Source organism: Quercus robur, chromosome 10, assembly GCF_932294415.1.
Source record: "Quercus robur chromosome 10, dhQueRobu3.1, whole genome shotgun sequence".
NCBI lineage: Eukaryota > Viridiplantae > Streptophyta > Magnoliopsida > Fagales > Fagaceae > Quercus > Quercus robur.
The window spans coordinates 18656230-18672369 of NC_065543.1; the positions used below are offsets into that span (position 1 = coordinate 18656230).

Consider the following 16140-nt stretch of genomic DNA (forward strand, 5'->3'; position numbering starts at 1 on the left):
TACCTAGAATCCATCCATATAGGAGGACCATCTATCATGTGATTTCTCCGTCCAGTACCTCAATCTGTTGTCTTATTTTTGATAACCCATTAATTTAGTACTGTCAGGTTTATTTGAACAGACCTGTCAACCTTAATTTTTATCTTCTTTAAGTACAATTCTTATTCACAAATAAATTTAGTAAATAAAATCTAATGATATATTTAATGATAGAGATGAGAGAGGGGTGATATAATAAAAATGAAAACACTATTGATCATTTAGAAAAAGTGCATATATATATACACACACACACAAGCCTCTGAGCATGCGCGTGCTTAGAGGCTCTTCTATTTCTTTTTTTGTAAAAGTTAATAATTTGCATAAATTATAATTTGAGATTAATATATTTTCCATTCATAAAAAAAAAAAAAAAAAAAAAAAATCTAGGGGTGTGATGAGTGTTAAACATTTGTGGTGAAATAATTTTATGTGATGTGAATAGTTGCTTAGAGGCTAGTGTTTTTTTTTTTTTTTTTTTATGGAATTTTTTTTTAAAATTTTATTATTGGAACTGTTGGTAGTTTATTTATTTATTTTATAGGAGCTGTGGGTGGGTAGCCTTTCTTTCTTATTTTTTATTAGAAATGTGGGTTAGTGGTGTTGGGAAGTGGAAAGTGTGAGGATAGTGGGAAAATTTTAGTTGATATACCATCTTAACCTTATTTCTCTTTTTAAGGAATAAGAATAGATTAATTAAATTAGGGGTATTTTTTATAGTAAAAAAAGTAATGACTAACTTTCCGAATCCTCTTAATATATAAAGACTAGCCTCTGCGTGCGCGTTCACGCACGTGCTCAGAAACTCTTCTATTTTTTTGGATAAAAATTCATAATTTGCATAAATTATAATTTGAGATTAATATATTTTCCAATCACCAAAAAAAAAAAAAAAAAAAAATCTAGGGGTGTAATGAGTGTTAAGTATTTGTGGTGAAATAATTTTATGTGATGTGAGTAGTTGCTCAAAGGCTAGTTTTTTTTTTTTTTAATTTTTTAATTTTATGTGATCTAAGTAGGATATATATATATTTTTTTTTTATGGAATTTTTTTATTATTGGAAACATTGGTAGTTTTTTTTATAGGAGCCGTGAGTGGGTAGCCTTTCTTTCTTATTTTTTATTAAAAATGTGGGATAGTGGGGTTGGGAAGTGGGAAGTGTGAGGGTAGTGGGAAAATTTTAGTTGGTTTACCATTTTAACCTTATTTCTCTTTTTAAAGAATAAGAATAGATTAATTAAATTATGGGTATTTCTGACAGTAAAAAATAAATAAATAACTTTCCGAATCCTTTTAATATATACAGATAAATAGTGCAATAGAACAATGAGTGGTTTGTTGGTTATCAAAATAAAAAGCTCCCCTTTAGTTGTTCAATGGTTCGATCTCCAGTTCAAAGGGTTTATTGAAACCGGCTTGATAGTCAGTTCACTATAACCCGATTAGACCGGGTAGTCTAGTTTGGATCTAAAAACCATAATAATTACAAATTTTAAACCACTTTTTAAAGTTGAATTTATTTCTACGACATTTAGGAGTTTCCAATGCAAAGCGTTAATCAACCTACATCGACATTTCATCAACCTCATTTATGCCATTTTATCCAAAGATAGTTTTCTCTTATAAAAACCCAGTGTGTGGACGCACAAACATAGTTCTCTATCAACTTCACCAATGCCACAATCTTTTAAGTTATGAATGTGGTTCATATTCTTTTTAAAGAATATTTAGTGTTGATGGTGTTCTATAAGTCATAGTTTTTGTGTTGGTCCTCAAAGTACACCGCTCCTTCACACCTTTATCACCTTCTCCACTTTCAGGTGTCAAAGTGAATAGTGAACTCAACTCTCATTTTGAATTCGGGTGTAGAGATCTATAGCCTATTTTATTTGACACATGGCTGAGAAACCAAAATGTCCTCCAACAACTTGAATGTCATGTCACACTTTTAAGAAATAAGTTATGAACACAATTTTGAACCTTTCCTATTATTCAAATGAATTCAATGTGTTGGGATTTACATCATGAGTTCTACTCAAAGTGTTCTTAGCAAATTTTCTGTTTTCTCTATGAAATTACTGAGGGAAGTGATAGAAAGATATATATTCCTATGCATTGGTGATTGACACGGTATTTAAGGAAATCTGAAGAGGGTTGCCACCAGCTTCTTCAAGCAAAACTAAAAGATTTCCAGAAGCTTTAAGGAATGATCTGGGCACATGATACCTAGCAAAACATTAAAAAAAAAAAGAAAAAAAGAAAAAAGAAAGGAAATTACATATGTAGATTTATATAGGTCTAATGAATGTGTGTGTGCATGTATAGTTCTCTGTTCATCTTGTTTAGTTCTATAAATATGCACTAGCTGAAAAAGAATTATCTTTGCTAAACTTGATTTATAAATTTATACTACGTACATTGAAATTATATATGACTAAAATTAACAATAGGTTTCAATTTTGTAGACGATGACTAAAATTGTATTTGGTATAGGTTTGTAGTAACAATTGGAAGTTGAATCCTACAGCTTGCAATGCATTGCAACAAGTTCAATCATACGCTACCTTGTTTAAGTTTAACTAACAATAAAGTCATAATCCACATCTTTAGATGTAGAATTAAATGGTTGGTTGTGAAGGACTTGTACTAATACTTTTCTTTTTTAAAAAAATTTCTTTTAATTTCATTGTCTTTGGTTGCGATATTGAAACAAATTAAGTAGTTGTTTGAGCATGGATGACACCGTGACCTAGGACAAGTGATGACCACGATGATATTGAAAGAAGTATAAGCCAAATGACACCTAGATTTATATGTGAGGCGCGACAACAATTTACATAAGTTATCATACAAGACAAAAATATAACAATTTTCTTATATTTTTACTCTTTCTAAATTACCTGTGACCATAACACCATGGCTACGTAGCCTAAACTTTAACTAAGGCATTTGCTATTTTATGGTTTTGAAGAATTGCAATTATTTCTTACCTTTTGTTTTATTATTTGTAAAATACAAAAACACCCCCATGAAATTTTAGTTCTTCCTTATAACTCTCTATGGTTTTCATTTTCGCCAAATTAACATGGTTGTCAATACCGTACCGTACCGGCCGTACCGGCCGGAATATACCGTACCGGCCAGCAATCCGGTACACTCAACCCCCCTGTTTCGTACCGGAAAAAATACCGGCCGTACCGGCCTCGTACCGGCCGTACCGGCCAATTTCGGGCAATACCGGCCGGTACCGGGCATACCGGCCGGTACAGAAAAAAGTTTTTTTGTTTTTTTTTTTTGTTTAAGTTTTGTAATTTTTGAATTTTTGTTAGGACAAAATGGTAACTTATTTGTATTAACTTATTAGTATTATTTGTTTTCTTAGTATGCAATGATAACTTTTAAGCTTTCTATTTTATTTTTTTCCCTTTTAATTGATACTAAAGTCTAAAACCATGAATAACTAGTTCTAAATTGAGGAAATGTTTTATGGTAAACTTTTATATTTATTATAATATATATATATACACAAACACATACATACATATATATATATATATATTTATAAATATAAAAAATAGCGGTAAACCCGAAACGGTACACCGGTATTGACCGGTATCCGAAATATATCGTACCGGTGGCCAAACCGGTACGGCCTCCGGTACGGTATTGACATCCTTGCAAATTAACCCCTGATATTAACTTTCGTTAACTTTTTTGGATAGAAAAATCACATGACCGTATTAAGAGGTCTCAACAATTGATTCATATCACTACTCAAGTGATAGTCACATGATTTCATTTTTTTTTTATCCATAAAAGCTAACAAAAATTAGTCGTAGAGATCAAATTGGCAAATATCAAAATCTAATGGAGTTATAAGGAAGAATTGAAACCTCACGAGTGATTTTTGGATTTAGGTTTTCCCCAAATATGTTTTTAGGGAATTCTCTTCTTATGTGTGTATGTACATAAGTTTTTATTTTATCTGTTTTATGTTTATTATTTGCAAATATAAAGCTAACGTGGATAGCTAATGGCTACATACATTATTTGTGATGGTTTGCCTTCGGAGTCATGGAAAGAAATCCAATAGCGACCAATGCTTTGTCCATTAACCCAAGTTTCACCTTTTCCCATTGAACTCAGGTTTAAGGCGACAGGGTCATTTCCCTTGGGTGCATTGAAAAATATCTGCAAAATTATAGATTTGTATGTTTACACACGTAGATTAACTATACAAGCATATTAAATATTATAGAGTGAAAAAAAAATATACTGATTATAATGTATTCTCACAGATTCTTATAATTTAAGACATAAAAAAAAAAGACATAAAATGATTAAGATTGAAGTGACGATGATCAGATTTGATCTTCCTACTATTTAACCATATGATTTAAAAGTATATTAGAAAACTTAAATCAACATTGAGGTGTGTGTATGTAGACTTAAGGTGAATGAAAACTTAAAAGGTCAGTTGACACTATCTGGTGTTTTCAACAAAAACATTCAGGTTTTAAATCTCTATAATCCCAAATATCAATGTATCAAAAAAATGTTAATTAAAACCTTACTGCTAAATAGACACAATTTTTCCTCAAACTAATTTAGATGAGAGATTTTTTTTTGGTAACCATTCAAAATTTCAAATAATCATCCATCTATACTTTATTCATATATATGATATACGTAATTGTCATATGATTTATTTAAATTACTCAATGAGTTAGTAGATAATAAATAACTAGTAAAACACACACAAATGATCATTTGATTGTTAGTAGATGAGATTTCTAAATGGACTTAGAGGAAGCATTATCAATAAATTTAATGTATGAATGAATTGAAACCTGTTAGAGATATATATATTATTGATATTAGCCCAATGTAATAGGCCCAAACTCATTCCTGCTTGTACTAGTAGTCTAGGGTTTAGTCGCCTATATATATTCATGTTAGGGTTCATTGTAACATAGGAGGATTTGTATTACACTATAATATATTATTGATGTAGCCCTTTAGGGTTTCCTCCATGGATGTAGGCCGTTAGGCTGAACCACGTAATCCCCGTGTGTTATTGTGTTTTATACTTTATACTTTCGCTTCCGCATCTATACTAGCATATTCAACATGGTGTATCAATGCTAATATTTAACATGGTATCAGAGCCACCTTCTTGTGGCCATGGTTTTCTGTCCTTACGGTATATTAGAGCCAAACTTCGTTCTTGGCATAAAAAAAATATCTCTACACAACAAAGAAGATTCTCACGTGCACACCACCATCATAAGTCACACATGCTTGTCTGTTGGATCTAGACTCCACGGCATCTTGCAGCCGCCACGGCTCACTGCTGTGTCCAAGATCCACAAACTCAAGCAAACCGTGACTTAACTTTTCAGATCTGTGCACATCAAGCCTTCGCTTGTCGAAACCGACCCCATAGACGTGCTCTTCGGCCTCCCGTGAGGAAAACCCAGAAATCCAGTCACACGAAGCCTTGCCATGCGCCTCCACGCGCCTCAGTTTTCTCCGGAAAATCTCCCACGCGCCGCTGCAGATTCCTGACTTCCAGATCGTCTTCTTGGTACACGCGTCGCCATGACGGCCTCCTTGTACACCGCTCTACAGAACTTGAGATTCCGTGCATCATCCGATCGTACACGCGCCTCCACGCTCTTCCCTAGTTTCTGGCTTCTCCTCCACGTGCCAGTGAACATCGCACGCTCCATCCAGCGTCGGAAAACTACTGCTGATGTCATCTGACGTCATCGGATGACGTCATCACTCCACGTCAGCAGTCATGCAAACACCTCCACATCAGCCCTAGTCCACGTCAGCGACACGTCATCAGCCACGTTAGCAGTGTCGTCTCGTCAGCACCACGTCACCTAGCTAACAGTTGACCTGGACCGACCCGACCCAGATCACCCGGATCTGACCCGCGAGCACTTTGACTGTTGACTTTGACTCTGGACCAGTTGACTTTGACTTTTTTGCGTTGACCTTTGACCAAAAGTTAAAATTTCCAAAAGGGCTTGTCTTGCTCAGTTTTTCGCGTAGATTCCGATTTTGGACTCCGTTTCTGCATTTAAGACTCCGAAATTGGTCAATTGGCACATTCTTCATTACGGTTTCTTCAAAAGGCATTATTCATGGTATCCCCAAGTGATCTTCTCATGCTTATCCAACCTCAAGCCTTCATCGAGCTTTCATCTTCAGTTTGAGGGAGGGTATTAGAGATATATATATTATTGATATTAGCCCAATGTAATAGGCCCAAGCCCATTCCTACTTGTACTAGTAGTCTAGGATTTAGTCGCCTATATATACTCATGTTAGGGTTCATTGTAACATAGGAGGATTTGTATTACACTATAATATATTATTGATGTAGCCCTTTCGGGTTTCCTCCGTGGATGTAAGCCGTTAGGCTGAACCACATAATCCTCGTGTGTTATTATATTTTATACTTTATGCTTTCGCTTCCACATCTATACTAGCATATTCAACATGGTGTATCAATGCTAATATTTAACAAAACCTTTATAATTGCTAGTTGCAACCCTATTTTTCCTGTGTTCTCTTCTATTAGTAAAACCATTATTGGATACTTTAGCATATATATATATATATATAAATCTTTTTTTTTTGACACAGATATATATATAAATCTTACATGAGGTTTTGTCATTACATACATAAACTGTACAGTTTACCTTGTACCAAGTAAGTATTTCATTGGTAGAAATTCGATTTTTACTCCAGACTGCATCTCCCAATTTTGTTTTTTTATATATTTTCAATTCCTCTCCAAGTAGTCCAACCTGTAATGATTAATGAATTGAGTTTAAATAATACCAATAAATCATTATCTCATATCCAATCTTAGCACATTATCCCGTAGAACAAATATTACGCAGTCATGTTCAATATACTTTTTTTTTTCTTTTTGTAATTAAACATGATTCAAAAGTCTAAAAATAGTGGTAGATTAATTCAAGGTAAAAGCACTAACCTTATATCCCCATTTATAGTTTTTAAAATCATACAACACTTTTTTGTTGCATTGAATTTCCACTGTTGTTAAGCCAGTCACTCTTCTTTCAAGATAAGCTCCCGAACCCTTTACACAAAGCACAATCAATTTTTATTTTTATTTTTTAGAGCTGACATATAAATATAAATTTTAAAGAAATAAAGTTACAAAATCATTACCTGTAGCCCAACAATAACGCTGAGTATAGAAATATTATTCATTCCCTTATTTAACATAATTGGAATATCCATCGAGAAGCCCTGCCTAAATCTTCCATTTGCTGAACCTGAATACCAAACATAATAGGTGAAGGTAATTAACTAGCTTGAAACTCAAAAATTCTTGAACTTTAATCGAAGGCTTCAATTTTTTTTTTTTTAAACATAGTATACATAAACATATATAATATAAAGAAGTTTGAATTTAAGTGAACTAACTATGAATTATCAAAAAATGAAGTAACCTACCTATGTATATGTTGTTCAAAAAAGCACGCGCAACATGTGCAAGAGATTCAACATGAAGTATTGGTTCAGTGCAAGGCAAATTGTGTTGAAACCTATAATTCAACAGAAAATCAAAATCCATTAATTCTTTATAAATGTCATTAGGTTGATGCAAAGAAGAGAATGCATGAATATGAGAGATGAATTTACCTAAGAGTATACCAAAGATAATCAGATTTGTCTTTGGTTGTACTTGTTTGCTCAAGTAATCTCTTTGATTTTAGTGATGTATCTCCAAAGTTCACAATTACATTGTTGAATTCTTTCCAGCTATTAGCTGAACCAAAAGTTTGTACTGGTGTTATGATTCTGTTATTATACTTTGTGTTCACCTATTCAATATAAGAAAAACATGGAACTTTAGCTCGCCATCAAAATAAAGGAAAAAAAAAATTCTATACTTTATATGTCAAATGACTGTAAACTCGTAAGACATCAATTAAATTCTAAACAACATAATTGAATATAAACTTTATATATATATACACACACACTTTTTATATGCCAACTTATTGTAAACTTGCAAGATAGTGATTAAATTCTAAACAACAAATTTCCTACAATAGATTATATATACAAATATTGGTCTTGTCAAAACAAGAATTTGAGGCATATTTGAATATAAATGTATTTTTTCAAATTTTAAAACAAAATTTTGCTAGAAATTTGTTAAAAAATTATAGTTATTGCTCTACCCAATGAGTCAACAATTTGGTATTTCTTGTCCTAACAGTTAGAATGTAGGATTACAAATATGTAGAACTGAATTACCTGTGCCGTATTGAAAGTAATTTTTTTACAGTTTGGAAGAATACTGATCGACTTTGGAAGCAATTTGAATGAAATATTTCGAAATTGGACAGTAGCATTATTATGTGTATCATTGTTTATCAGAAATGCCGCACAGCTACCTTCCTTTTCTTCGAAAACAATGGCCTAATTAATTAAAAGAAATAAACAAAATAATTGTTAATATAATATTATATTAAGTTTCATCTTTAAGTACATTCAGTGATATGAGAAAACATAATAAGAATTTTGGCACATTACCTCTTGCTTTTCACCTAAAGAAAAACTTCTTCGTACTCCATGTAGTAAAGTTGTAGAGCACAATTTAATTGCAGCATGCAATTCCTTAAGATGCCCCCACTTAGGTTGCCTTATGAGTCCTAAAATTATTAAAAGTATTAATTATATTATCCATCTATTTAAGAAGCATAGGAACTTATGCTACTTACCATATTCATCAAGAGGAGCTTGATCATAATAGGCTGTTATGATATATGCAGAGCTTTTTCTCCCAAAATTTGTTCCACCATGGTACTAGTTATATATGGAGTGCCATATTAGACGTGATATATATGATTAGGGTTATTAAGTTTGTATAAGTGATAATAAAATAAAATATATTCAGATGGAAATATAATTGCACTAGTTAATGCACATTATAATTAAAATACCATACCATGTAATAATTTACATAGCTTCCATTTCTTGCAATAAAAAGTGCTACATGAAATGCAATGTCTTCTGCAGACCTTGTGTAAGGCTTCGTACCATATACTTGATAGCTTCAAAAGAAGGTTAATTACAGTTAGTTGACTCTTTAAATGACTAAGAATCATTGTTTTTAACTAATTCAGTTCATTTATATAGCAGAAGTTTTCTATTACGATATTATAAAAAAGGGAAGGGGCTTGGAAATCATTTACTCAGATTCATATTGGAAAGCATGATAACATATAAATATATATATATATATATATATACTCTCTTGCTAGCTAGTACCAAGCAACCATTTCAACTGTCATTTCCTCCATAGTTCCAAACTTTTAAAGCTAGCCATTATCAGTCAAAAAAAAAAAAAAAGCTAGCCATTAGTTTCTTATAGAATACTATTCTTTAAAGTGAATGGAATGTAACATTTACTTAAAACTCCTTGCCCTAAAGATAAAAAATAAAAAAGAAGAACAATGCAAGGATTTGATCATACTAAGATGTCCAATTTTCTGTCCATAGTGATGGCTTGTTTGGTGAATTGGGTCCTCGAAAAGTTTCTCCACATGTGAACCCATTGCATGTATTAATCTGCATGTTTAATTTTTTAAATGAAAATACAAAACATGGTCCAAAACGCATCAGTGCAATCTTAAAATTTAAAAAAGAAATCATTTTAAAATAAGCAAGTTAGTTTCCTATATATGTAAAACTAGTACTGACCACTGGATCAGGAGCATCAGTTTGCTTGCACATCACCCATGGTACACTAGTTTTGAGCCCAACCGCCATTTTAGCTGCCCAACGAACATAAGGGGGTCCTTTTTGGTGGAATGCAGCTTCAATGTTTTGATATTCATTCTCAATCTATACCAACATTAACATATTTCATGTGAGAAATTATATGCAATAAAGAATTTATTACAAATTCACTGGTATAAGAGAAGGTATAATACCTGTGATAGAATGATGGGACCTCCTTGTGAGGCATATAAACCCTCTGACTTCATCAAGTTTACTATTTTTGTCGTAAAATTTTGCATGTAGAACTACAAAATAGAATAACCAACAAAAATGAAATCATTTTAATTGTCAAGTACCAGTATATCAAATCAATGCACTTTGTATATGAACTTTGGCATGACATCAAATGCAAGAATTTGGAAAAAATTTAGACCTTCAAGTAACCTTAGAGCCTTGCTATTTGGAAAAAAAAAAAGGGTAAAATTTAGATGCAATTTCTTAGGTAGAATATATTAGATTTTCCAATTAAATGTTTGTACTTTTCTTTTATAAAAACATTGTTTGTATTTTATTGATCAAGATAATGCATAAATTTAATTGAAAAACTTAACATACCACATTTAAGTATTTTTCCTTGAAAGAATTAAGTCATATTGAGTGGGGGAAATTGTCCCACATAAAAGTAGGAAAACAATTCAGTCCTATCACTTATGTATATAATTCAAGAGAATTAATTTTTATTTTATTTTATTTTTTTTATCGAGCTACTTGATTGTCCTACTAATCACCCATTGAGAGAGAGAGAGAGAGAGAGAGTATACCTTAAATGGCTCATTGTCTGATCGATAAACAATGCCAGGGACATCATGCAACCAAAACGGAAACCCCCTACAACCCAACACTCTTTAAATAAAAGATGAATGCAATACTCATGACTCTTGAGAGTCAAATATAACTCATTTTAAGATGATAACAACAAACAGATTTTTGAAATTTTAAATTGATAGTATCATATGGAAGGTACATATCATTTGTAAATTTCAACGAGATTAAAGAATGAAAGAAGTCCATAAATGATACAGAGGAGACATACTTCTAACGCTTTCATATCATGATATACTGCCATATGTCCAAAAAGTTAAATTATTAAAAAAAATTAATCATTTAATTATAATTCTAGCAATAAAAAATATATTTTCTCTGTAAAAACCAATATTATAGCCTAAAAATAATTTTCAATACCAATAAGACTTCCTTAATATTTTCTTCTCAAATTAATTCAACCACGCATCCAAGAATAAATTTATCTTATAAGTCATTTATCCTCCTCTTTAAATATTTTATAATTCCCAAATTAATATATCAGTTGTTAAAAAAAAAATACTTTTTTTAGAAACAAAAAAAGAGAAAATGTTAAAAATTAAAAGTAAAAAGTTTGAAATTTTCAATAATTGTTAAAATTTTGTAAAATAAATGTTGACCTATTGGTGCACTAAAGTTTTTTATAAATGACTTGAATTAAATAATTTTAAATCATAGGTGTAAACAAAAATTTAAAAGAAAAGATTAGTGATATATTAAAAATAAGGACAATTACGGTGTAAAAATATTTACTATGGTGTGGTTTACTTGTTTGGAAATTCATATTTAGAACTGGGACAAAATTTAACTACAAAATTGATTGTAACCTTAGGTTATAACCTTTTTCAATATCTTTTTATTGAATGTGAATTTTGACAAATCCACCATTGTATTTCATCTTCTTATAATATCTTCCATGTTTACAAATTTTTTAGAAAATTAAAGATCAATTACTATGTCATCAATAAATTGTTTAAATTGTAAGCTTTGATAGTTTAAAATTATACATAAAATATAAGCTTATAGATCATATAATAAATAATATCTGATTAATACAAAATTTGACATATGTATTGAGAGCGTAAAGAACATACAAATCAACAGTGAGATTTTCAAAATATGTAGTAATATTTATTTTATTGAGTAAGATTGTAGTCTCCAGCTACAACCATTTTTGTAGCCAAATTTTGTCCTTAGAAGTGAACTTTAATGTTCTTGTAATTGGTCTGCTTTAGTAATAGCAATTGTTATGATGATGAACTGATAATAAAATTTTAGTTAGCAAAGAAAAATAACAATAGTTTATTTTATTTTTTTAGATAGCAATAATTTGTTTAAATCTTATATATTGTTGATTATAGATACGTACCCATAATTCCATTCAGCCTCAATGAAAGGTCCAATCCTAAGGCAAACATACATTCCTTGTGCCTGGATGTTCTTGATAAATCGCACCAAATCATATCTTCCTTTGAAGTCATACTATGCAACACAAAATGCCAACATAAGAGAGAGAGATATAAGAATATGAGCTTTATGACATTCTATATTTGTAATATTAAAACCAAATTATGAAATGAATCAATTTCAAATGTAGAGGATTCTAATATGAGAGAAGAGAAAATGGTTTAACCTGACCAGGTTGGGGTTCGTGAAGGTTCCAAAATACATAGGTTTGAATAACATCCAATCCTCCTTTCTTGGCTTTAGCAATTAAAGATGGCCACATCTGCTCCAAAATTATATAATCTTCCTTTTTAGATAATCCTCATGTTTAATTAGTCATGATAAATTAAAAAACCGTTTGTGTGTGTGTATATATATATATATTTATATATATAAAAGGTGTAGCAGGGATCCAAGGGAATGACCAAAGGTAGATTCCCTACCTTGACTTGACCATAGTAGGATTAGTATGTCCAAGATTATAGTCACATATATAGTTTATAATTTTCCCATGGACTTCATAAATTAGCAAAAGAATTTGCTATTATTTTAGAGTTACATTCCCTATAGTTAGCCTTTTATCCAAAATTAATAGAACAAAATTACACTACTCCCCCCTCTACACATGACCATATAAGTTGCATTTTTCTTTTCTTTTCTCTCACCAACATCTGATTATATAAGGAACTTCAATAAACACAACAAACGTGAAACAAGGAAAAAGAATTATAAGCAAAATGTTTGAAAATACTCTTACTGTGAAGAGCCTTAATTAGTTGATACTTTTTAGTATTTTTCAATAAAAACTTCCAATGTTCAAATATTTATAAATCAAACCAGTAGAGAAAGGAAAGTGCTCGTGCAATCTGTGATGCAGTAGGAGACAAACGATCTGCTTGGGCTATATTTCATGTGGACTATTCCAAATAAAATGGTTGCAAAGCAGCATTATTTCATTTATTTGTTAAAAAGGAGAAAATTGTTAGTAAAGAGGGAATTAGTTGGTTTGGAAGAATATATTTTTCTTTGCAGCACTGGGAATCTTCAAAGGTAATTATAAAGATTAAAAGAAAAGAAAAGAAAAAGAAAAAGGCCACAAATAATTTATGTCATCTTCTTGATGCTGGCCCGCCACCATACATGGTCATGGTCATGCCTCTCTGGTTCAACTAATTATTTTTTTGGATAAATTGCAAATTACATCTTTAAAGTTTGCAGGTATTTGAATTTTACACTCTGAAATTTTAGAGTTTGGATTTTACCTCATGAAGTTTGAAAGTATTTGAATTTTATATCCTAAATTTTAAAGCGTTTGGATTTTTCCCTAAAGTTTGGGGGTGTTTGAATTTTACACCTTGAAATTTTTGAATTTGAGATATAAAATCCAAACACCTCAAACTTTAAGAGATAAAATCTAAATTCTAAAACGTTAAGGTGTAAAATCCAAACACCTCTAACTTTAAGGAGTAGAATTTATATTCTGTAATTTTAGGGTGTAAAATCCAAATACCCTCAAACTTTACAGGTGTAATTTGCAATTTACTTTTACTTTTATTTTATTTTATTTTTTTTTTTTTATTTTTTTTTAAGATTTCATAGTACAAACAGTGTTTTTAAGATGATTGAGATGTAATTTTTATTGATATATTTTAATATGCATTACATAGAATCTAAATTGTACCTTAATTAAAATTTAAAAATTCTATCACAATCAAACTTCCATTAATTGAGATATAATGCACAGGTTACACTAATCCAACTAATTTTTCAATATTAAGTGTTTGTTTGGGAATAACCTATCTAACTTTTTGCTAAAATATTTATTATTGAAAGTACTGTAAATAAAAAGTAAAAACTAAATAAAATAAATAGGAAATTCACATAAGACCTACAAATAGTAGGGGAGAAAAAAGCAATAAACTAGCTTATAATCTAAATCCAAATGCAAACTAAGTAATACTAAGGATACTATGAATTTTAGAATATAAGAATCAAAAACTAATATGTCACTAATCACAAAAAGAAAAACAAAAGAAATAAAAACAAGTCTTATATTCATTTGTTACGGTGTTAAAGTCCACAAATCATATTTATTACCAAATTTGTAGTAAAATTTATAGAAACTTTAGCATTTTCCATTCAATACTTTTTCCTCTCACATGATGATAACTATACGGATATTTACCACTGTACACCTTTAATGCGATGTTTACTTTATAAGTATAAGTGCTTGTGCGTTATGGGAGGAGTAAGGACTGGGGTTCAAGTCTTCAAGAAAGAACTTCACACACATATATATTTAGATTAAACTAGAGTAGAATTTCTATCTTGTATATATAAAATAATAATAATAATAAAAACCATATGGACATTTGTTATTTAACAAATTTTTTAGAAAAAATTGATACTACTTTTATGGGGAATATAAAAAACTATAAATAAAAAAATCAGTTTTTTTATCCAATAAAAAATTTCTAATATATATAAACACAGTATACACACACACTCAAAGATAGAACTAGATAATCAGTTGGGTCCCTCTTAAACGGCTTCCTAGCTAGTCATTAGCCCGAATTAAATATTTGGCAATTCCTAAGAGAAAACCCACCATTTTCAGCCACATAATTAGCCAAAGTTAGTTAGTTTGTTATTTTTTATCACATAATTAGGCTAATTACGCAAGTTTTAACACAACGAAATGAGAAAGTTTCGTTTCTTAGGGAAAAAAAAAAAAAAAAAAAAAAGTTTCCCGCAGAGAAAGAACCTTTAGAGCTAATGCCACAATTTTTTCTTTTGTCAGTCAAAGATATATTTTTTTATGGATTATCCACCAGAAGTATAGGGAAAATAATTTTGATGAATGTCATTTACCTGAGGAGTGCTACGAGGATAGTGAATTGAACCCGAAAATAGAATTTTTCTCTTCCCATTGATGATGAGAGATCTTCCATCATATGTGACTCCTCCTCCTCCTTCAGCGTGGCCGCCACCTACTTCCATCATTATGACCACCACAAGCCCCCAATACAGTCTCCACCACCACCCCATCTCAACCCCAACCTGCTTTGCTGCTCTCTCTCTCTCTCTCTCTCTCTCTAGGTTGCTATTTAAAGAAATTGGGACGTTAAGAAAAATGAGAAGCACGATTATTTGTACTTAAAGAGTTGGTTAGCTTATGGATAAATGTGAGTGGGATATTAGGGTCAAATGTGCTATTCTAGTATTCTTTCACTGTTAGTCTATCTGTATCCATTGTTATTGAGGAAAATATGGCAAAGATGTAGCTCCTATATATCAGACATAAATGTTTGAAATACTTTATATTGAATTATTTTGTAATGGCCCAAGCGGCTCAATTGTAGGGTACCCCTAGACTTTACCGTTCCTTTATAAACCTTATTAATTAGGATCATTGTGGCTAACAATTTACTTGACCGTGTCACACTTGTATGTTCTCTTTTTATCTCTTGCTTCCACTCTTTCTCAACTGTCTACGATATTGTTTCTTTGACGCAACAACCTTTGGAATGCAAAGGATACCATAGTATTGCACCTCCATTTTCTATCTAGAAATGTGTCATGTGTGCACTACGTACCTTTTTTATTTATTTTTAATATATGAATACCTTTCTCTTCCCAAAGAGCCACATCCCAAATTTGTTTTGCACCTCAAGTTGGGGGCGTTTTTAACTATCAAAAATAAATAAATAAACCGCACTTGAGATTGGGCTGACACCTTTAACTCGTATATTAAAAAAAAAAATGAAGAGATAGAAATTACTTTTAGAAGTAATTTAATTTTTAGAGAAAATAAATTATCTACAATAAAATTTAGAAAATAAATTATAGATTATACATCTTAAAATAATTATATATTCTCACACATAATATGAATCTAGGACTAATGGTATTAATAATAGCATATTTGGTATGCAAAATTACATTCCATAATGGAATTACTAAATTATTTGGTTGTGCTATAAGGAATAGTGGCTCTCCCTAAAAGT

General features: G+C 30.9%; 1 protein-coding gene across 1 annotated transcript; it reads right to left on the reverse strand.

Annotated features, from left to right (window-relative positions):
• Positions 1-1996: 1996 nt before the first annotated feature.
• On the reverse strand, positions 1997-15181 carry LOC126702238 (beta-galactosidase 6-like). The gene is made up of 18 exons (XM_050400902.1): positions 15005-15181; positions 12321-12416; positions 12057-12169; positions 10648-10714; positions 10039-10131; positions 9806-9949; positions 9579-9673; positions 9051-9156; positions 8824-8908; positions 8636-8754; positions 8357-8521; positions 7736-7917; positions 7547-7638; positions 7259-7365; positions 7059-7166; positions 6760-6867; positions 4086-4231; positions 1997-2266 (listed from the first exon to the last, which is right to left on the reverse strand). The coding sequence occupies exons 1-18, from the start codon at positions 15179-15181 to the stop codon at positions 2149-2151; spliced, it is 2121 nt and encodes a 706-aa protein (XP_050256859.1). The 3' UTR covers positions 1997-2148.
• Positions 15182-16140: the final 959 nt, after the last annotated feature.